The sequence below is a fragment of the Musca domestica genome, unplaced genomic scaffold, assembly GCF_030504385.1.
Source record: "Musca domestica strain aabys unplaced genomic scaffold, Musca_domestica.polishedcontigs.V.1.1 44, whole genome shotgun sequence".
Classification (NCBI taxonomy): Eukaryota; Metazoa; Arthropoda; class Insecta; order Diptera; family Muscidae; genus Musca; species Musca domestica.
The window spans coordinates 3,098,957-3,121,696 of NW_026712334.1; the positions used below are offsets into that span (position 1 = coordinate 3,098,957).

Here is a 22,740-nt window from a genome sequence, read left to right on the forward strand (position 1 = left end):
GGGATCCCGAAATTTGGTATTGAGGTCACTTTTAGTTTCTAGGGTTTAGATATGGAGACGTTTAAATAATTTTGGACAGAAAATTTGCATGTGGATCCATTGTGTTTTGCTTGATTTAATTGCATCATACTATTCAACAAATAAGAATATATTTTTATGGTTTTTTTTTTTTTATTTTCCACCCTAATGTATTTGTATTCAGAAAACTTCAGCAGGTACTGATTTCAATCAATATTTGCTTTACTTTTTATGATTTTGCAATTTTTTATTTTTGGATTTCATTTATGGGATAAGAGCCATATCGTTCTATGGCCTTTGGTAAACAAAAAGTGTCCAAAAAATAAATATGAATGACAAATATCAAACGATAACGGTAAACGATATTTTCATTTTTTTTAATATTTATATATAAAAATATTTATGTCTTGCAGTTTCAAGAATTTTATAGAATTGTATATGTCCCGCTTTTCGGTTACTAATTTATAGCTCCAACGTAAACAGTGGCTCGAATAAGCATTTTATTCTTTTAAATGTTGTCGAAATTACAATACATTTGCATAAAAGGAAAGGATGTGTATTTGCTTTAATAATTGTTCGGTCTTAAAAATGTTAAGAAAAATTTCGAATTTGAATTATTATTTTTGTTAAAGAAAATCAAAAATTTTACATTTTATATGGCATATGGCATATAGAGTAAAAGTTCCATCTTGTCTAAACACTAACAGCACATTTTATTACTCACCCTTTTTCGTCTGGCATATCTCGAACATTCCGGCATTTGACGACTTCCATACCCTAATGGTTCCTCCTGACAATTCAAGCCGGCTGGCAATGAATTAGATTTACGCCTCAATGGCTCATCGACATTTTTCATGCGTATTACAAATCCAGGCAAATGATGCATAAATTCCGGTATATCATCCTCATCGAGCTGCGTATCACTCTGTTGTTTGGTACTTTTATCCAGGCGCACAATTACCGATAGATCCACACCGGAACCCGTCGAGGATAAACCAAGTTTTTTGCCAAAACGCAAAGATTCATTATCATCGGAGTCACAATTATCTACATTATCAGCATCCTCCTCATCCACATAGGGAATGGTGCTATCACTTGAATCCGTTATTGTTATTAAAGGTAGCTGTGAGCTATTCGTATCATTTTTATTTGATTTGAACATTTTTTGTAATAAATTAAGAAATCACTCTATTTAATAAACGGTAAACTATTTTTTGAATAAATTTTAAATAATTTTCTATAATAAACTATAAACTATCCTTTTTGTTGACAAAGAACAACTGCAGGTGAGATTGCATTAATCTGTAGCCGACTGACGACCATAAATTTAATTTCATTCTCAAATGTGGCGACTATGAAGAATTTTAAATTTAGCACCTCAGCCAGCACCTAACCAGCAAGTATGCTAATTAACCCATGAGAACTAAAATGTACTTGTAATCAACTAATGGCAGTGACTTTTTCTTGGCATACGTAAATCAGAAAACGATAGATACAGGGTCCGCTGTATGGGGAATTCGAGATAAAAATGAAGGAAGTGCAAGCGGTTTACAAACCACCGCGATATTGATATAATAGCTTTAACTGGTGTTGATTTGGACGCCTGAACACTTTTAGTTGGTGGTACTACCTCGGAAAGATCATACTATGAAAATCTCCTTTACCACAAGAGTGAACTTAGCTTGTAGAGTATAAAAAGTTGAAAAAAAAACAGTTAGCCACTGGGTCTTATACTTCTAGCAATCTTAAATAAAAACAAGTTAAAAAATATCAGTCGGTATTGCCGACAGATATATATCCTCAGCCTACGTTAGATTATTTAAATATATTTTGGCTAGTGTTACGATTATTCAAACGTTTTTTTGGAATGGGTCAATATTGTCCATTTCGTATCGGACCCAAAAAATATGATATAAATATTGCGACGTTCCTGGTATGAATTATATCGACTTACATCTTCACCTTATATAAAAAATTTAATAATTTTAGAAATTGTTAAAATGTGCGTGATGTACCAGATATAGTCTACCGAAATATTCCATTGAGCGATATATTGGGCAAAATTACCAGAAAGGATATTTATATCCAATTTTATGCGAAATCATAAATTCCGATAAATTTCATATTCATATCAGGTTTTTTATTCAGAGAAATATTTGGGCATAGCAATTAGTAAAGAATTGCTAAATTATTTCGAAAGTTATGACAGATACAATTATTGAAAATTGTGACACTATGTGGGTGAGGTGCCAGAAGGGATTTGAAGATATATATAAATTTCACGACAAATCTTGTGTTAGTAAAAATGTTTGTATGTTTGAAATTTGTAGAGAGTTGTATGCTTATTTCGCTTTATTCGAGCATTTTGTTTTTCAAAATCTTGAACCTTATGTATGGGGGAGGTAGCAGAAGAAATGGCTCGATCTATACCATCTTTCAAACAGATCTTGTGTTGATAGAAATATTAGAATGTGCCAAGTCTAAATGGAATCGGATGTTAATTTGTCGTTTTATGAGCCACATGGGCATTCAAAATTTCGACATTTTGTGGGGGAGGTACCAGAAGGATTGGGCCGATATATTCCATGTAAACACCAGATCTTGAGTTTACAGAAATATTGGGATGTGTGAAATTTTAAGACGTTTGGATCCTTACATCACATTTTATAAGGGTTATAAATATTCAAAATTTTAACCCTTTGTGGTGAAGGTACTTGATGGAGTGGACCGATATTGTCCATTTTCGCACCTTATCTAGCACTTACGCAAATATTGAGATTCGCAAAGTTCGAGCAAAATCGGATCATTCTTTCTCTTTCTGTGCAGAAAATATATTTTTTGCAAATTTCTACCTTTTATGGGGGAGGTACCAGAAGGAGTGGACCGATGTATTCCACATTCACACCAGACCTTGGGTTAATAAAAATATTGGGATGTGTGAAATTTGAAGACAATCGGACTCTTACTTCACATTTTATTAGAGTTGTTATTATTCAAAATTTTGACCCTTTGTGGTGGAGGCACTTGATAGAGTGGACCGATATTGTCTATTTTTACACTTGACCTAGCACTGACAAAAATATTAGGATTCGCAAAGTTGGAGCAAAATCGGATCATCACTTCTCTTTCTGTGCAGAAAATATATTTTTTGAAAATTTCGCCCTTTTGTGGGGGAGGTACCAGACGGAGTGGACCGATATTGCACATCTCCGAACTCGACCTAAGTTTGACAAAAATATTACGATGTACAAGGTTTGAACCAAATCGGATACTCCCTTCGAGAGTTATCGGGCGCACCAGCCAGCAAGACAGACAGACGGACGGACATCGCTAAATCGACTCTAAATGTCCTGAAACGGAGTTGGTCCAAAGAGACCTGGGGTCTAAAACCGTTGTTTCGACTAAACACGTTTTAACCGTATCAAATGATATATACCCTCTGTAGCCATATGGCTGAGGGTATAATTTACGTTAGTAGAGTTTATAGCAAAATATTCTTTTAAAATTCAGGTTTGTTCTTCAACTCTAGTTAAGTAACAACTGCACAACCACAATTGGACATTTATATCTTGATTCCGGGAAAGTATATTTTATTGGTAAACACAGCCGGTTGCCTACATTTTCACCCGGGTTAGACCCAGATCTACCTAACCGGTTTCCAGGTGTCATTTCATACCTCCTATCTCTGATATCTCTAGCCACGAAGCGTTATCCAAAAATGTTCTCGGTGATTAGCCTTACATTAATTTATCTAGAAAACTCAAGTCACTTTTTCTTACAATACATCAATATGAAAAGCACTTTTCCGACACCCTGTATCCATGACATTCTCCCACCGACATTTCAATACCAATTAACAAGTCTTTGACAGATAATTCAATAGATTTATCTGCACTTGACTTTAGATACTATTTGCCCTGGGTGCTTTGTTGTTGTCTAAGTCATTGTTTGGTCGCTCGTGCATTTCATTCTATATCATTGCATATGATCCCAAGGCATTTGTTCCACATCTCAGTATGGAGTACCGAACACTTCAGAATTGAATACAGGTTGAATGTGCACTTTGGTATTTGTTATAACTATCTGGAATCTGATAATTTCAATTAATGCCATATAAAACAATAAAAGCAGTTATGACGCAAAAAATAACGTTTGGAATTGCCGTGTGATACACTTACAACAATAAAAACAACAACAATGATAACACCCACGTTTGCTTGATATCTATGCTCTTGCTATTGTTATGAACAATTTATTTACTTTATATTAATGGTATATTTGTTGAATTATTAAATCATTATTTATTTATGTGAAAGCCGTATTTAATTAACAAATTATTTGAATTTTAATTCATTTCAGTCGAAGATAAGATGTAATTATGGAATTGAAGATTTTTGGGGCTTGTTCAAATATAGATAGTCGATGTTCAAATATAGATAGTCGACAACGTTTTTTAATGAAAACTTCATATATCGTACAAAATTTTCAGACTCAATGTTTTATATATTATTCAGGGTTTTCCTTGTTTCGGAAAGAATAATAGGAACATGTGTAGCTTTTACACCAAAAGCCTTAAAAATCTTTCAATTTGAAGTTTACCGAGGAGGATATGAGTAAAACCATTGCACATTGGACCCACATCTAAATTTAATGTCCAAAACTATAATAACGTCCCCATATGTAAACCCTAGAAACCAACAGTGACCTCAATACCAAAATTCGGGATTCCAGCTTTATCCCTTCACCTAATACTAAATTTAGAAAAATTTAGTGGGCATATCTAAAACAATCTACATCTCTCCATCCTAGAAACCAACAGTGACCCAAGATTAGTACTTTTCAAACAATCACACCAGATACCAACAAAGTCCTCAATATCGAATTTCGTGGTTTCAGCTATATCCCTCCACCCAATACCAAATTTAGTTCAAAATTTTAGTTTAGTTTAGTAATTTAATTCAAAAATTTAGTTTTCGAACAACTATCAAAGACATAGAAGTATAAAGATAGGACAATATGGCAATACTGTGAAAAATACCTCTGTTGTTATGATATCGTAACAACAATGTTAAGCAATTTAAACCGCTAAGGCAGTATGCAATTATTTGGGAAGGTATATGGAATAGAATTTTGAAACCAATATTTTGGATTATCCAAACTTTTATTTGTCATTCTTTCCTATAATTGTGTTTTTTATATTAACATGCCTCTGTCATGAGCTGTTATTCAAGGTAGTATAGCCACAAACCATTTGCTCAGAATGCATTTTGTCTAGTCTTTACCATTTTAGGTCTTTGATAGTACCATTTTAGAACTTTTCGCAACCTTGCAGTTAAACTTTCCAAAGACCATTTGATAAATTAATCCTGCACTCCATCAGTGACTCCAAATTTTCCAAATTTCAGAATTTTAACTCATTTCGTTTTAGTCATACGAATTATTAAATTGTTAGTGTATTTTATTACTTTTCGTACCCTTTCAAGATTCTAGCTTTGGCCGTTTCCCTACTGCTGCTCTTTTATATACAGGGTGAGATAAAAAAAACTGCAACAAAGTCAAACGTAATAATTTTTGCTTTTTCTTTAATTTTATTGAATGAAAGCAAAAAATGTCGGAAATAGCATACAACTTTAGAATATGTTTAAATTTGTTCGAATTCAAACGGCCAATGAAACCGTCACACGCTGCCCGAATGTTGCTCTGCAGTATTTTGGCCCATTCCCGACGAAGCGCTTGCTTAAGGTGATCGACACTTTGGTTTTTTAGTGCCAACCTTGCTTTCCAAACTACTCCAGACACAATAGTCCAAAGGATTAATATCCGGAGATTTTGGTTGCTTTTCCATGCCATGCCTACACCCTCACTATGGCCGGCTCTAGAGTTCTGGTGGCCAACCGAGGGTGTACATTTTAAGCTGACCTCTTTAGCAAGTAAACACTATCATTTTGTTTGTTTACAAACTGCTGGGCAACGAATGTTTTCTCATCGGAGAAAACCAAACTCGGCAGTTCACCACTTTCGGCCAAGCGAAGCAACTCTTTAGAGTCTATTTTCTTTCTGTTGCGGTGTAAGTTCTTGCATTTTTTTGGAATTTCAATGGCTTTACCCCGAGCTCATTTTACAATATTTGCCAAATGGAATATTGCGATATGTTCAGCTCACGAGCCATTTTTCGGCCAATGCGACGGGGTCAAGTCGCTCCTTCTTTTTCCGTCCACTTCCTTGACGTCGGGCTACGCTACCAGTATCACGGTAACGAGCGATGGTACGAGACACAAAAGATTTATTCACATTAAAATGGTGGAGTGATCTAACGATAGAAACTTCTGGGTTTCCAGGCAAATATAAACAAATCACACTATCACGCTTGAATTCCATCACGAATAACTTTCTTCCGTAAAATTCTCACCAAAATGCTTTTGTACGCTTGTAAACAATATAATGAGTTGTCACTGAAATAATTTTAACAGCTGTCGGACAAGTGGATTTCAAATGACAGCAGTCTGAAGTTGGTTGCAGTTTTTCCATCGCACCCTGTATTTCCCTCGATGCACTTCCCTCAATATTAACCTTTGTAGCCGAGGCTTAAAATGCATGCCCACACTGTTGAAAATAAAAAAAACATTTTGTTTTTATAGCATTGTTTTAATTTCTTTTTTATTTTTCTGATGGATGCATCATAAACATAGTTTCATTTTATTATAAGATGTATTTTTTAAATTATTTTTCATTTTGAGATTTTATTTTACTTTAGTTTTTTGTTTTAATTGCTAACAAGATGAATTAAACTCTAATTGAGAGTCGAATCTGAGTGTTGTCCATGGTTGTGTTACAGTATACAATGAATCATGTTTCATTATGTATATACGACGTTTTAAAGTTTTATTAAAAAATATATTCTGTTTTAATTATAGATCACATTTTTTTCAATGGAAACAAAAAATTATAATAATAATAATTCTTGAATAAATGATAAGCAATACTAAAATATACAAAATGATAAATGATTGTTTGAGAAATTGTAAGTGTTTAAAAAGTATTATAATGATATATATTTTTCTCAATAATTATAATTTACAACACTACTACTTACATCGCTACTCATTCGAGACAAGACAAAAAATCAATATTAAAACTACAACATGATTGTGATATTGGTGTTTCGAGTTTTTTTTTTTCTTGAGTGTAAGACTAATTGGATTTTTCTAGGGTGTGTAGAAGTAAGGTGTGTGTGTTTTGTATAATTTGATCTAAAATTTAACGGAAAATCGACAAAGAGAGACTATTTTTGATTAAAAATAATAGGCTGTAGATATTTTCGTTAACGCGTACTGCAACAGGGTATAGTCAGAAAAATCGAAGTTTTGGATTAGGCCAGCCAACCCGCCCTGTGCACATTCCTTATGTCGACCAATATTGACATTTTTTCTTCGGTATAATTTCCAGCCAATGAGAATAGATGTGCCAAATTACAGACAATTTGATTGGTTATTTGGACTAAAACTTTCGAAGCAATACCAAAACGGAAACCTATTTAGACAATTTTCTACCACAAGCCTTAATTGCCAAATTTGAAACAATTACTTGTAAAAATGTTGTTAGAATCATGAAAGAACCGAATATCGGTCGGTACCTATATATGGGACTGTTGGTTCTGACACTGGTGGTAGAATCCATTATGAACTACAAATACCGAACAAATCCGATAGAAATTTAGCCTGAATGGTCAAAATACGAATATTCGGATGTACCATTATATGGAGGCTATAGGTAACCGTGTACCTATATATATATATAAAGCTGTGCCACATGAGGTAAAACCTATTACAAACCCTATTTACCAAATTTGAAATTGGAGGTAGAATTATTAAAATTTCGAAAATAGGGTACCTCCCTGTTATATAGGCGACATAGGAAAATGTGGAACTATATACACAATGTTTGGCCACCGGAGGTAGAACCCATTAAGAATTACAAATAGTAAATTTTAGACCAATCCAATATAAAATGTATCTTAAATCGTCCAAATGACGAATATCTGGAGGTACCTTTACATGTGGGCTATAACAAACCGTGGACCTATACAGTCAATGTTATGCCACAGGAGGAAACCACATTTCGAATCCTAACTACCAAAATTGAAAAAAAAAATCTTGAAAAAATGCGGCTAAAATTATCGAAAAACCTAATATTGGGGGTACATTTATATGAGTGCCATAGGAAAACGTGGACCTATATAGAAAATGTTCAGCCACCGGAGATAGAATCCTTTATAAACCCTAAATACATAATTTGGAAAAATTTCGTGGAAAATTATTACCCTTCTTTACATAATGAAGGTTATTATTTTGTCGCAATTGCCTTTCACTTATAAGAGCTAATAAAACGAAAGATATTGGGAGTAAAAGTAACTTAGTTATGGTTATTTAATTGTGTAAGCCAAAATCGTATATAATTGAATTCTTTTATTTTAGTATATTTATTTTTTCTCTAAAAGTTTTTATCTTGATTTATTTATGTTTCTTCTTTTCCATTTTTTTAATTTAAAGTAGATGTTAACAATTTTTATTTTTTAGAAATTGGTAGAGTTTACTTTTTTTTATTCTTGTAATTGCTTGTGTATATAATATGCTTGTTTTTACTGGATGTTTGTTTGGTAAATATATGTATGTATATATTACTAAATGGATCAATCAGGCTACTATCGATCACTTTTAATGGCTTTTTATTATTTTTTTTTTTTAATTTGCATTTAGTTAATTCAAAGTTTAAATTTGTTCAACATGTATTTTAGTTATCGCTTTTGTTTTAAAAATGTCAACATGTCAATAATCAATCATCACTTTTACAATCAATCAATTAATGGATTATGGTTTTATATATGTACTTATAATTAGAAGTAGTTAATGTATAAAGACTTTTATTTGTTTGTTTCAGTTTATTTATTAATTTTTTTGTTCTTTTCTAAAGGCTTATTTTTAAAAGGGAAAATAGTTGTGGTTTTTTTTTACAAATTTCTAACATATACATATGGTTGTATGGTTTTATGTATATATTGTACAAAAAAATTAAACAAAAAATATATATTTTGTAAATACTAACAAAAAGTTAAATTAATATGGACAAAATAAGAGAAATATTAAATAAAAATAATTATGATAACAAAAATCGTATATAACACATAATCAAATTCACACCAATTCCAATACGAGGTGTCAAATACCATATGACAATAAATCAGACATTCTCAATAATTTCTTGGAAGTGATATTCCACAGATTTATAGATATGGTAAAATCACAAAATTGAATTCACACTAACTTCAATATGAGAATTCAAATCTCAGAGCCGCGCTCGTATCCTGCCATTGTTTTCCCTTTTAAATTAATATTAATATGCCTAGCTATGATGCCAAGCTTCTTATGTACCCTCACCTTAAGTCCTGTCACTTCGTCTATATTTCAGATTAAAATAGAGGTCAAACTTTGAAATTGGCGAAAAAGTTGTAATTCCACCAATTTGGCTGTAATCTGATGTTATAGGTTCCAAAAGGATATACCCTTTTCCATTATTTGGTATAGCCATCATATACAGTGTGAGATGAAAAAAAGTGTAACCAACTTCAGACTGCTGTCATTTCTAAGCCACTCTTCCGACAGCTGTCAAAATTATTATTATATGGTTTACAAGCGTACAAAAGCATTTTGGTCAGAATTTTCCAGAAAAAAAGATATTCGTGATGTAATTCAAGCGTGATAGTGTGATTTCATTATATTTGGCTAGAAAACCACAAGTGGCTATCGTTAGAGCACTTCAGCATTTAAATGTGAATAAATCTTTTGTGTCTCGTACCATCGCTCGTTACCGTGATACTGGTAGCGTCGCCCGACGTCAAGGAAGTGGAAGTGGACGGAAGAAAACAACAACATAAGCAGAAATGATGCGAAAAGTAAAGAAGCGACTTGATCGAAACCCGCGACGCAGTGGCCGAAAATGGCTCGTGAGCTGAACATATCGCATTATTCCATTCGGCAAATATTGAAATATGAGATCGGGGTAAAGAATGGTTACAAAATGAGGTTCCTCGCTTCATTTCCAGCGCACAATGGCCACCAACATATTATGGAGGGAGGCCATGGGCACGCAAACATTTTGCCCGCAGACCTTGGACATTTCAACCGGACTCAGCACGCGCCACCCAAGAATGGTTACAAAATGAGGTTCCTCGCTTCATTTCCAGCGCACAATGACCACCAAAATCTTTGGAAACCAATCTTTTGGACTATTGTGTCTGGAATATTTTGGAAAGCAAGGTTGGTACTAAAAAATACCAAAGTGTCGATTTCATTGGCCGTTTGAAGGCCATAATTCGTGCCAAAGGTGACCAATTCGAACAAATCTTAACATATTCTAAAATTTGATGCTATTTCCGACATTTTTTGCTTTTATTCAATAAAATTTAAAAAAATATTAAAAATTATGGCGTTTGACTTTGTTGCATTTTTTGTAGACCATTTATTTGGTCTTCTTGAAGAGGACCATTTAGGTTTCCATAAGTGGATTGGGTTTTCGGGTCAATGATTAGAAGACTTTAGGACATGTAGACATTTTATCCTCCATAAAATTACCATTTGATATTTTTAAAGGAAACAAATTAGACTCCTTCAAAGAATTGCTCGGTATTCAGTTAGTCCTGTTGATAATTGTATTATACAGACCAAACAAAGCATTTGTTTTTCCAAAGATTTTAATGCCTTCGTAATCTTATAAAGGTTCAATAATATGTAAATATCATTTGGCCTTTCCTTGTGTGACAATCGACAACAAAAGATACACATAAATCTCTGTAATAAATAGAATTTTTTTTAGGTGGACTACTGATCACCAAATTTATGTAGAATAGTTCTTCTATCACCTATAAGGTATGTTCCTGGAGATTTTTGCACGAAATCAGTTAAGGTACGGCTTTAACCTCAAAATGTATATTTTAATATATCTACAGGGTGAGATGAAAAAACTGGAAAAACTTCATTTGATATATTAAAAGAAAACAAATTAGACTTCTACAAAGAATTGATGGGTATTCAATTAGTCCTGTGGATAATTGTATCATACAGACCAAAACAAAGAGGATCATTTAAATGCCTTCAATTAGTTATTTTATAAAGATACTATATTATGTAAATAACGTTTGGTCTTTCTTTGTGTGACATGTAAAATATTTCTTCTTTTGACCGCTTCCGTCCAAAAGGATGTTCCTTTAAAACGTCAACTCGAAATAAATTCCGAGGAAAACTTAATAAAATATTTTCGTTCGTTTTTTTAACATTGAAGAAACTATTTATTTGATATACAATAGAAATAGAGATTTCTTTTCTTTATCGATGTGTGGTGAAATTTTATGAAGAATATTTTTTCATTGACGTCATCCTTTAAAATTATTCTTTGTAGGAGATTTTTGCACAAAATCAGATAAGATACGGTACGGCTTACACCCCAAAATGTCTTTTTTAATATATCTATATACATTCCTGGCGTTTACAAAATATTTAGATTTTTGACGTAGATGTTTATGACAAATCTTTTTTTTGGAATTTTTTGACTTGCTACCATCACGATTAAAGTGAGTTTTTAGCCATATTTTAAAAAAGGACAAAAATACACACTTGTTGACCCTCTTGAGAGTTAAAATTTTCTTTGAAAATAATTCTCGTGTTTTTATTTGCAATATTCGCGAAGACATTATGTGCCTAAAATCAGCGGATTCCAAAGAATCTTAATTCGAAAATGTCAAAAATGTGTGCAGGAGGGTAGAACTTGTTTCAGAAAATTGCCCAAAAGGATTATTAACTATGTCTATGGCAAATGTGAAGTCAAATTTATTGAGCGACCAAACAGAAATAACAACTCCTTCAAAATAAATAATACATTCATCGAATTTTCATATTTTTGTCCAAAATAAATTTGAATAATAATTTATATATTTTTTAGTTGATGTTCTTTGTTCACTTTTAAACAAAAAATTATAATAATAATCTTAATAATTATTTGATTTAAATATATAATATATACGCATGTATGCTTTTGTATGTATATATAGATTTTATAGATAGAATAATGAAATAAATACAATACAGATTTGTAACGATCTTCGAGAGCGAGAGTAAGGGGAAAAGAAGTCAATTTAGATAGTATTTTTTTACAAATAATAATAATAATTGTTTTACATACATATTTAAATTGTGTGTATGTGTGTATATATGAGAGTGTGTGTGTATCTATGAGTTCACATCATTTGCAATGTTTTTGTTCTTTTTTTATTTGCTTAATTTTAAAATTACACATAGAATTTTAAATCTAATAACGTTGCAATTGTTAGTCTCCAGCATCTTCCCATTTACGTTCCTCCATTATGCGATCGAAACAATCGGCCAAGAAAGCATGCTAAAAGGGAGAGAAAGTTTAATAAAAATCAATTTGTTGCTTAATTTGTTGTTAAAGTACAGTGCAAGAAGAACAAAATAGCTTGATTTTTCATTTTTAGAGATTTAAATTTTTCCATTTTAATCTTAAGTTTCTTCATTCTTATTTATTTAAAATTTCAAACATAATAAATAATCAGAATATTCTCAAAGTAAGCCTCAATCCTTCATCAACAACCCTTTATCTTACAATAATGGCTGGCAGCACATCCAAAACCTAACCCAGCACTTTGAAAATGGTCTGACCTGCCAAAATAATGCAGTTCCAAAACAACAGAAGAATATTCAATATTATCCTTCTTTTGCCTTTTTAACGCTGTTATTTTGCTGTCAAACATTTACATCCTTACTTATTCTTCTCTGATTCTGTCACACAAAACACTTACATAAGGTGTGTAGACCTTAACCCATCGTGCTGGTTTATCGGGACGATTGTATTGGAAACAGAACGACATTGATTCTTCATCACTTTCCCAACGGGTTATGCTGTCCCATGTTAATTCAACCATTTGAGCTTCCAATGAGCCATCTTCACGACAAGCATGTAAACGAAAACTCTTCATGCCTGCAATGGAAAGAAACGAGAAAAATCAATAAATTATTTCTACCATAATGGGACGACATACTCATAGGATATGCGAATGACAAGTAATATGAGAATTCAACTAAGTAATGACAAGGAGGAAAGTAAGTACTTGAAACGAAAAATCGAGAATATGCTTGTCACTCTTTTGTCTTTGATAATAGTTTGCTCAAGACCAATGCAAATACCACAAGTATGTCACCACCACCACTTGACATTTTCTTTTGTAGGCCTTGTCAGTGGCGGTAATAAGAAGAATCGCATAGCAAAACTTACCAACTGCCGGCACAACATGGCCTTCCTTTCGACTGTCACATGCACAATGGGGAAATACAACATCACCATACCCGGGCAGTGTGCGGGCCAAAGCCAAATATTCCGATGCCTTTTTGGCATCCTGCAGTGCCTTCAGTTCATATAGCCGTCCCTCGGCCCGGATATTACCACGATTGACTTCATCCACAGCTTGATAGAAGATAAATTTCGCCGCCTGCTCCCCCTGCGGCAAGGTCAGTTCTCGTGACACTGAGAACAACCATCGGCGTACACACAAACATGTACTGGAAGCTGTACTATAATTTTGAACATACAATTGATGGGGTATTTCGTGGGGTTGCAGCTTACGCTCGAAATTATATTCGACAATTTCGAATAAATAGAAATATTGTTGTGTATACGAGGTGAAATTGGCGCGCTGCACCAAAATTTCCCACACAACATGAGCATTGGCCGACTTTTTCACCGACACCGTTGTCACCTCATGATCCGGCAGCATAACTTTAATATCGACTGGCGAGGCGGATATATCATCTTCGGAATCGGTGAGAAAATCTTGAACAGCATCACTTTCGGCAATTACCCGTACGGCGCATACCTTTTCCAGATATTGTTCCAGACCGCGACGTCTCGTGTCCAGCTGTTGTTCGCTCAATTGGAATGGCCATTTACCGGGTAGTTTGGGAAAATTAAAACCGGTGAATTCTTTGCGTAGAATCGAATGTAAATTGGCGAATTCACGATAGCGACGTGAGCACAGCTGACGTCCGGCCATGTGAATGTTGAAAACTATGTAACGTTCGCCATTCCGATTTATAATGCTATAATCGGGAATACTGAAAAAAAAAAAAACAAGAAGATTGGAATTGGGGTTACAAAATTGTGGCACTGAGGTTACTTCAATTACATACCTTATTGGCAATGATCTTTTATCGGAATAGTCAATATATGAATAACCACTCTGGTCTTCTTGAGGTTCGAGTCTTTCTGCTTCCTAAGGGGGAAATATGAAAATTATTCTTTGTCAATTCTAAAATTATCAAAATCATAATAAGGACAGAAATGGCTGATAGTATTAATATGGAAATATACAGAGTCTTAATATTGAGACCTCATTTGTCAGAACGCTGAGGATGTCTTTCAAAAAGAAAGTATTTCAGAGTAACACTCCTAAGACATTTGAAAAGATGTGGGTGATTTTTTAGCTACATAAATTGCGAACTGAAGAAAATATCACAGCTGAATCAGTCATCGATTATCAATTCATCGCCGTTCGCAGCAATTGGACCTATGACGCTCAACAATGTGGAAAATGTTGCGCACAGTATTTAGGAGTGAAGTCTCTCAAAATGCACTGCTCGTTCAAGAATTGAAGCCGAACGAACTACCGCATTCGGGGAACATATCTGATTGTTATTCGTATATATACTGGGTAGCTGTGAATTGAATAACCAATCGAGGGCAGTCAGTGTGTCTGGTGAAGAATCTTGGTTCCAATACCCTGACTGACAGAGCGATATTTCGACACACCAAAAATAGGCAAACCGCTGTGCTGGTGTCCAGCACATAACGCTGGGGTGTTATGCAACTACGTGCATAGTGTTGCAGGTTTGCAGTCAGGGTACTGACTGTATTCTAACGGAGCTTCGTTGATACCTGGGCGCCACAATGAATATTAGGCTTCCTTACCGAGCCCCTACCATGTTACGGAGGCTATGATAAGTTCTAACTCAAGAATACGAAATTTTAACCCCCCCCCCCCTCAAATTCCCAACCAATATTACATCGATTGATGCTGGTATGCAGCTTTAAACAACAAAGATATAAGCGCGAAATTTGCGACTTCTAGTCAGGGGTAGACTCCCAAGAAAGCCGACCTGAATAGTCCTAACGGCCCAAATTCCAAACCGTCGGTAAGTACCGACAAACCCACATTCTTAAGGAAGGAGACAATCGAGGTAGAAAGAGATCAGAGCGGTATCTCGATTGATAAAATGGAAGTGGAGGAATAGAAAACCTTGAATTTCCCCATTTCCCAATCTATTTGACTTCAACTTTCTTTCTTTCTTTCTCGTGGCATATACACCATCCAATGTAGACCCATCTTTTGGAGTACCACCTATATACAATTTAGGATCATCGTGATTTATCTAATTTCTAGGCCATATTTTTCAATCGATTTGACTGAAATGTTATATTTTGGTTTTAGCTTTTATAATTGATTTTTCTAACCACATTTCTTAATCGAATGGTCTATTTTGAAAAGTCCGAACTTTACTCCTCCTTATTCATGTCTATAAAACCCTGCGTTGTTCCGAAGCGCCTCTGATTTTTATTAAGAAAACAAATTAAAAAAAGTGATTTCTGATTTTTTTTATTCATAAAAATGTTCTCGCTACGTTTGACATTTCCATGACATCTTCTTCCTTGTATTGTTTGGCTTTGCTTTTTATCTCACGTTTATTATACCAAATAGTTATAGCGAATTATCGACATTGACGGTGATGATGATGTCAATGATGAGTATGGATGCATGCAAATGATGACAATGACGGCGATGATGATGCGGATTTTTTACTTACTTGCTGCGTTACTGATATAACCGTCAATGTTAAACAGTCACCGCCAGATTTAATGAGATCAACAACTTGTTTGTGTGTGGCACCCTCTACACTGATACCGTTTCTGTAATGGACAAGAGAGAAAGAGAAATTATTGAAAATTGCTAATTAATTTTGTTTTAACGAAAAAATGTGTAAAATAAGTTCAGGGTTTTTTGTATAAAATACATGCCGGCATTTGGGTGGCACCACTTAAGGCTTTGTGATATAAAAATGCAACAATGGTTTATAAATGGGTTACATTCTATTGTACATCGCCAAGAGGAAGACTGGGGGTTGCAAGAATGAATAAATCACCTGATTTGAAATCAAGCTACCTGCTTTATTTATGGTAAATAGTAAGAGCATTGTGGAACGCGACAAACTATTAGTCCTGATCAAAAAAAAAAAATGCAACTTGGTTGAAAAAGTTAAATTTAAAAAATGTAGCATAATTTTAGGCACCCATCTGAATATGTTCTCATCTAACAAATCGCAGTCTATGGGGCCTCTGCCTTCTAATAAATCTATTTCTATTTCCGTTAAGTTTTTTTAATATTGTATCTGAAAAAAGAATCCATTTAAAAGAAATCAATTAAATTCCATCTATTTGCTAAACAAATCAATTCAATTAATAGACGGCCCCAGACAGTGGTGGACAAACAAGCGACCACCACAAAGCAAAATGCCCCCCCACACCACACAGAGTAGAGTAGGAAAGGGAAATAAATAACTTAATTGAATAACTCTCAAGTGATTTGTAATAGAAATGCCCTTCTATTTATTTTAAAAATTGCAATGTTTTCCATCAGGTTGGAAGGGAATCTATTTAAGTAGGGAGCATGATTGGACATAGAAGAGATTGATCTCAATATTTTTCAGTGCCTTGTCTAAGTGACTATCATCAATAAAAACCAGCGATTAGTTATGCAGGGTGAGATAAAAAACTGCAACAAAGTCAAACGTCATAATTTTTACATTTTTTCTTAAATATTATTGAAGGAAAGCAAATAGCATCAAATTTTTGAATATTTTTGAATTTTGCTCTGCGGTATTTTGGCCCGTTCCCAGCGAAGCGCTTGCTTGAGGTGATCGATACTTTGGTATTTTTTAGAACCAACCTTGCTTTCCAAAATACTCTAGCCACAATAGTCCAACGGATTGGTATCCGGAGATTATGGTGGCCATTGTGCTCTGGAAATGTTTCGGCCACTGCGACGCGGGTTTCGATCAAGTAGCTTCTTTACTTTTCGAACCATTTCTGCCGATGTTGCTGTTAACTTCCGTCCACTTCCAATTCCTTGGGGTCGGGCTACTCTACCAGCCTTCAAACGGCCAATGAAACCGTCACACGCTGCCCGAATTTTGCTCTACGGTATTTTGGCCCATTCCCGGCGAAGCGCTTGCTTGAGGTGATCGATACTTTGGTTACGTCGGTAAGTACCGACAAGCCCACATTCTTAAGGAAGGAGACAATCAAGGTAGAAAGAGAACAGAGCGGTATCTCGATATTTTGGCCAATTCCCGGCGAAGCGCTTGCTTGAGGTGATCGATACTTTGGTATTTTTTAGAACCAACCTTGCTTTCCAAAATACTCTAGCCACAATAGTCCAAAGGATTGGTATCCGGAGATTATGGTGGCCATTGTGCGCTGGAAATTTTTCGGCCACTTCGACACGGGTTTCGATCGATCAAGTCGCTTCTTTACTTTTCGAACCATTTCTGGCGATGTTGCTGTTAACTTCCGTCCACTTCCAATTCCTTGACGTCGGGCTACTCTACCAGAATCACGGTAACGAGCGATGGTACAAGACACAACAGATTTATTCACATTTAAATGTTAGAGTGCTCTAACGATAGCTACTTGTGGTTTTCCAGCCAAATGTGAAGGAATCACACCATCACGAATAACTTTTCTGGAAAATTCTCACCAAAATGCTTTTGTACGCTTGTAAATAATATAATGAGCTGTCACTGGAACAATTTAACCAGCTGTCGGACGAGTGGCTTAGAAATGACAGCAGTGTGAATTTTGCTGCAGTTTTTTTATCTCACCCTGTACATTTCTAAAAAAAAAATAGAGCGGATTAAGAAAAGTTCATAAAGTGTTCCAAATTCCATGGGTGACGAGTTTCAATCTGTTTTCCTGTTAGACACAATTAGCCTTGAATTAACTATGTGGTGGTAAATTTTAGCCCCTTGATGCAAATTTTTTAAAATCTCTCTTCGCTCTCTAAGAACAGTAACCGTTCAGCTTATTTTTTGTAAGTTACTAATGTTTAGAAAAATTGATTACGATCAAACAAACTTGTTTACTAAATTGTTTTAGTAAAATTAAGACATTCAAAGGTTAAGCCCCCTTATGGGAACCAATAACAGACTGTCTCTCAATTTAGTTTATACTGCGGTGTAAACTTTTAAATCACCGACATTATATTTTTAGATCTACTTTTCATATTTAAGTGCAAAATTTTTGTAAGATTTTTTAAACGACCTAACTTAAATTTATTAAAACATTGTTTTATTTATTCGTTTCTTGTTTCTTGTGGTGTTGGTGACCCCCTCTTGTGGGAAAATGTTCGCTACGCAAAACAACATAGTTACACAAATTGAAATGTAATAGAAAAATCATGGAATTACAATGGCAGTTTTCAATGGTGCAGAGTTACCAGAATACAATGCACTCCAAAACCAAGCAGAACCTATTGCATCGCCTGCTGCCTAGTTTTACCAAGCAGCGCAATCAGGAAATGTGTAATTGTGCACATTCACATAATACCATGTTGGTCGACAAGTACTTTTTGAAGACTCCTTAGGGGCAAAGGCAAACCAAGCCAACCAACCAACCATTCCAGCTCACAGCTGAATTGAATTCATTCAGTCATCCAGCAGCAGCATTCAAGAACTTTTTTATGGTCCCAAAGCCACTGAGAAGAAGAATCAATGTCATGTCAAGTAACCAGTCAACCGTCAAACCAAACCAACCAACCAACCTATCCGACAACCTTACAAGATTCTATTTTGACCTGACGCAAAGCCGTGCAGTGAAATGCAGACACGCAGTACAATTGAAGCTAATGACGCCAACGGTGACGATGTTGGTTTGGTTGGTGATCACTGTGATGACGGTGGTGGAGCTGTTGATAATGGTAACAATGATTATTACGTGCAACATTACAGGCAAATGGAAACCACAACAACAAACTGACTAACCACAAAGCCAAGTTCAAACATATAACAAAATAAGTCAAAGGATTTAAGATTTATTAAAAATCCTCCCTTTTTAAATACGAACAATTTGTATTATCTGCAACTCAGGTAAAAGTCGTAAGTCCAATATCGTTTAAAATTGAGACTTCTACTAAAATAATAAGGAAATTAGAAACACGTCATAAAGCATACGGAAGGCCATATTAACTCATATTGTGGAGTTAATAGGAATTATGCATTAGAAGTTGAGGTTATATTTTAATGTTTTCTGACAAAAGATACAAGTCTTTCAATATTTTTTGCAGATTAAGAAAGTATAAATAATAATGAAAGACACGTATGTCAGCGTGTTGAAAGTTTACACCAAAATAACCTAAATAGAGGGAAGGGAATTTGCCCATCTTCCACATTTTTTATACCCTCAGCCATATGGCTACAGATATAAAGTTTTTAAACCCCAAGTCTCTTTGGACCAAATCCGTTTCAGGACATTTGGAGTCGATCTAGTGATGTCCGTACGCCCGCTGGTCTGTCTCTCTGTCTGGCTGGCTAGTGCGTACGATTTCTCTCGAAGGGAATATCCGTTTTGATCCAAACTTGGTACGTCGCCATATTATTGTCAAACTTAGATCGAGTTCGAAGATGGGCAACATGGGTCCACTCCTTCTGATAACTCCCCCACAAAAGGTCAACATTTTCAAAAATATTTTACTGCGCATAAGAAAAAGGATCAACCGATTTAGCTCCAACTTTTCAAATTCTAATATTTGTATCATTGCTAGCTCAGGTGAAAAAATGAAAATAAAATAGGTCCACTCCATCAAGTACCTCCTCCACAAAGGGTCAAAAGTTTAAATAATTACAGAGTAAGATAAAAAGCTGCAAAAATTCAAACGCCATAATTTTTGCATTTTTTTTTTTTTTTAATTTTTTGAATGAAAACAAAAAATAACGGAAATAGCAACAAATTTTAGAATAAGTTTACATTTGTTCGAATTGGTCACCTTTGGCACGTATTATGGCCTTCAAACAGCCAATGAAACCGTTACACGCTGTCCGAATGTTGCTCTGCGGTATTTTAGCCCATTTCCGGCGAAGCGCTTGTTTGATGTGACCGACATTTTGGTATTTTTTAGTGTCAACCTTGTTTTCCAAAATACTCCAGACACAATAGTCCAACTGATTTTTATCCGGAGATTTTGGTGGCCATTGTCCGCTGGAAATGAAGCGGGAAATCTCATTTTGTAACCATTCTTGAGTGGCGCGTTCTGAGTCCTGTTGGATTGTCCAAGGTCTGCGTCCAAAATGTTTACGTGCCCAAAGCTTTAATACACCCTCCAGAATATTTTCGGCATTTATTCTAATGTCACGGTCGATTAATACGAGCGGAGAGCGGCTGTTACGGCGGCCCACAACATCACCATGGTCGGCGCCTGAGTTCTGGTCGCCAGCTGATCTCTTTGGCAAGTAAACACGATCATTTTGTTTGTTTACAAACAGCTGGACAACAAATGTTTTCTCATCAGAGAAAACCAAATTCGGCAGTTCACCACTTTTGACGAAGCGAAGAAACTCTTTAGCTCTTTTGAGTCTATTTTCTTTCTATTGCGGTGTAAGTTCTTGCACATAATGGAATTTTAATGGCTTTACCCCGAGCTCATTTTTTAATAATTGCTGAATGGAATATTGCGATATGTTCAGCTCACGAACCATTTTCGGCCACTGCGACACGGGTTTCGATCAACCATTTCTGCTGATGTTGCTGTTTTCTTCCGTCCACTTCCTTGACGTAGCGCTACGCTACTAGAATCACGGTACGAGATATAATTTTTTTTTCACATTTAAATGCTGGAGTGCTATAATGATAGTCACTTGTGGTTTTCCAGCCAAATACAAAGAAATCACACTATTACGCTTGCATTCCATCACGACTAACTTTTTTCTGGAAATTCCTCACCAAAATATTTTTGTACGCTTGTAAACAATATAATGAGCTGTCACTGAAACAATTTTAACAGCTGTCGGACGAGTGGCTTAGAAATGACTGCATTCTGAAGTTGGTTGCAGTTTTTCTATCTCATCCTTTATGTAAATTCCCCAAAGGAGGTCTATCCCGTTTCCATTTTACTTGTTACAAACAAATACACAAAGATTTTGTATCTTGTGTGTGAGGGAATAGTAAGAAAGCTAGGCAATATACCGATTTGAAATATTTAGAAAAGTTAAAACCCCTTGTCTTTAAATTTCCATTTCGCGTTCTCCGTTTCGATCAGGGATTATAATTTTCGTACTTGTTATATGCTTAATATTTTAATTTCATTTTCTGTCAAATTCATTTTATTTTTACTTATTTTACTTTCTATTAACATTTTTATTCAATTTTATGATTACCAATATTGTTGTTACAGGATAATATTGAGTTTCCTGAAACCAGCACATAAAATAGAATCCTTATTAGCCCCCACTCGAACAACAGCTATAACAATAAATTACAGAAAGGGAATGTGACACTACAGATAACAATAATCATGTAAATGCAGTACAATAGTTAACTCTTAAGGTCCAATACAAAAGCCAACAAGGATAATGTGGTTCATTATAACACTGTGCAACATAGAAAATAATTACAAGGGAAAACGAATAGAGTATGAAAGTAGAGCTGTAAAAATATGGGATACGTGTATTGAAAGAAGGAGGGGAAGTTCCGCCACTTTTTTTGCAATATTGAAAATATTAAGATTTCTTGAAATCAAAAGGAATGGAAGTTCCGTCACTTTTTGCAATATTGAACATATTAAGATTCCTTGAAATCCATGCATTTTAGGTATATAGTGCATATTCCAATATTACTGGAAAAATCCTGGAATTGGTTTTCTAAAACATATTTACTCTCAATCGAATTATTACAGCAGTCTTTTAGGGCCTTTTCTTTAAAACGTTAAAAAACTCTCTTAAAGTGTAAAGTATCAGATAAAACTATTCTACAAAATTGTTCGTCATAAATCCAAATGTAGGTCTAAACTCCAAATACTACCTAAAAGCCAAAAATCAGTAAAAATATAAAACTAGTTTTGGGACTTAAGTGCTTTTGATTTCTACCGATTTGTGGCTTTAAGGTGAGGCTTTGATTTTTTTTATATTTTTTTTTTTTTTTTTGAGATCAATTGTAAAATTTTATGATGGACAATTATAGAACATTTTGGTCTTATAAAATCACACCTAAATGCAGTTTTTTAAAATTTTTGAAGAAAAGGACCTGAAAGACGCCGTTAATGATTTGACTGGTGATTATTTCGCAAGTGCCGGATACTTTGTCAGAGAAAAGTTCACCTTAAAGTTTTGGCAAAATGTTGTTAATCAAACATTTTTAGACTTTCAAGGTTTTAAATATATTTCAAGTTTTTCCTTTTTCTAAACGAATAATAGAAAAATGTTAATCTTTTACACCAAAAAGTCTCCAAAATCGTTCATCTTGAAAATTACGAAGAGGATAACAGTATATCCATTCGACCCACATTAAATTTTTCTGTCCAAAACTATTTTAACGTCTCCATATTTAAACACTAGAAAC

General features: G+C 34.6%; 1 protein-coding gene across 2 annotated transcripts in view; it reads right to left on the reverse strand.

Moving 5' to 3' along the window:
* Nucleotides 1–7,335: 7,335 nt before the first annotated feature.
* LOC101899264 (sorting nexin-27) overlaps nucleotides 7,336–22,740 on the reverse strand; it is a 38,659-nt gene continuing 23,254 nt past the window's right edge. For both annotated transcript variants that reach the window (XM_059127308.1, XM_059127309.1), the window contains exons 2-6: nucleotides 15,942–16,044; nucleotides 14,271–14,353; nucleotides 13,360–14,195; nucleotides 12,887–13,065; nucleotides 7,336–12,462 (exon numbers count right to left, since the gene is read on the reverse strand). In XM_059127308.1, the coding sequence (XP_058983291.1) occupies nucleotides 12,394–12,462; nucleotides 12,887–13,065; nucleotides 13,360–14,195; nucleotides 14,271–14,353; nucleotides 15,942–16,044 (1,270 nt within the window). In that variant the 3' untranslated portion in view covers nucleotides 7,336–12,393. The remainder of the gene's footprint in view (nucleotides 12,463–12,886; nucleotides 13,066–13,359; nucleotides 14,196–14,270; nucleotides 14,354–15,941; nucleotides 16,045–22,740) is intronic.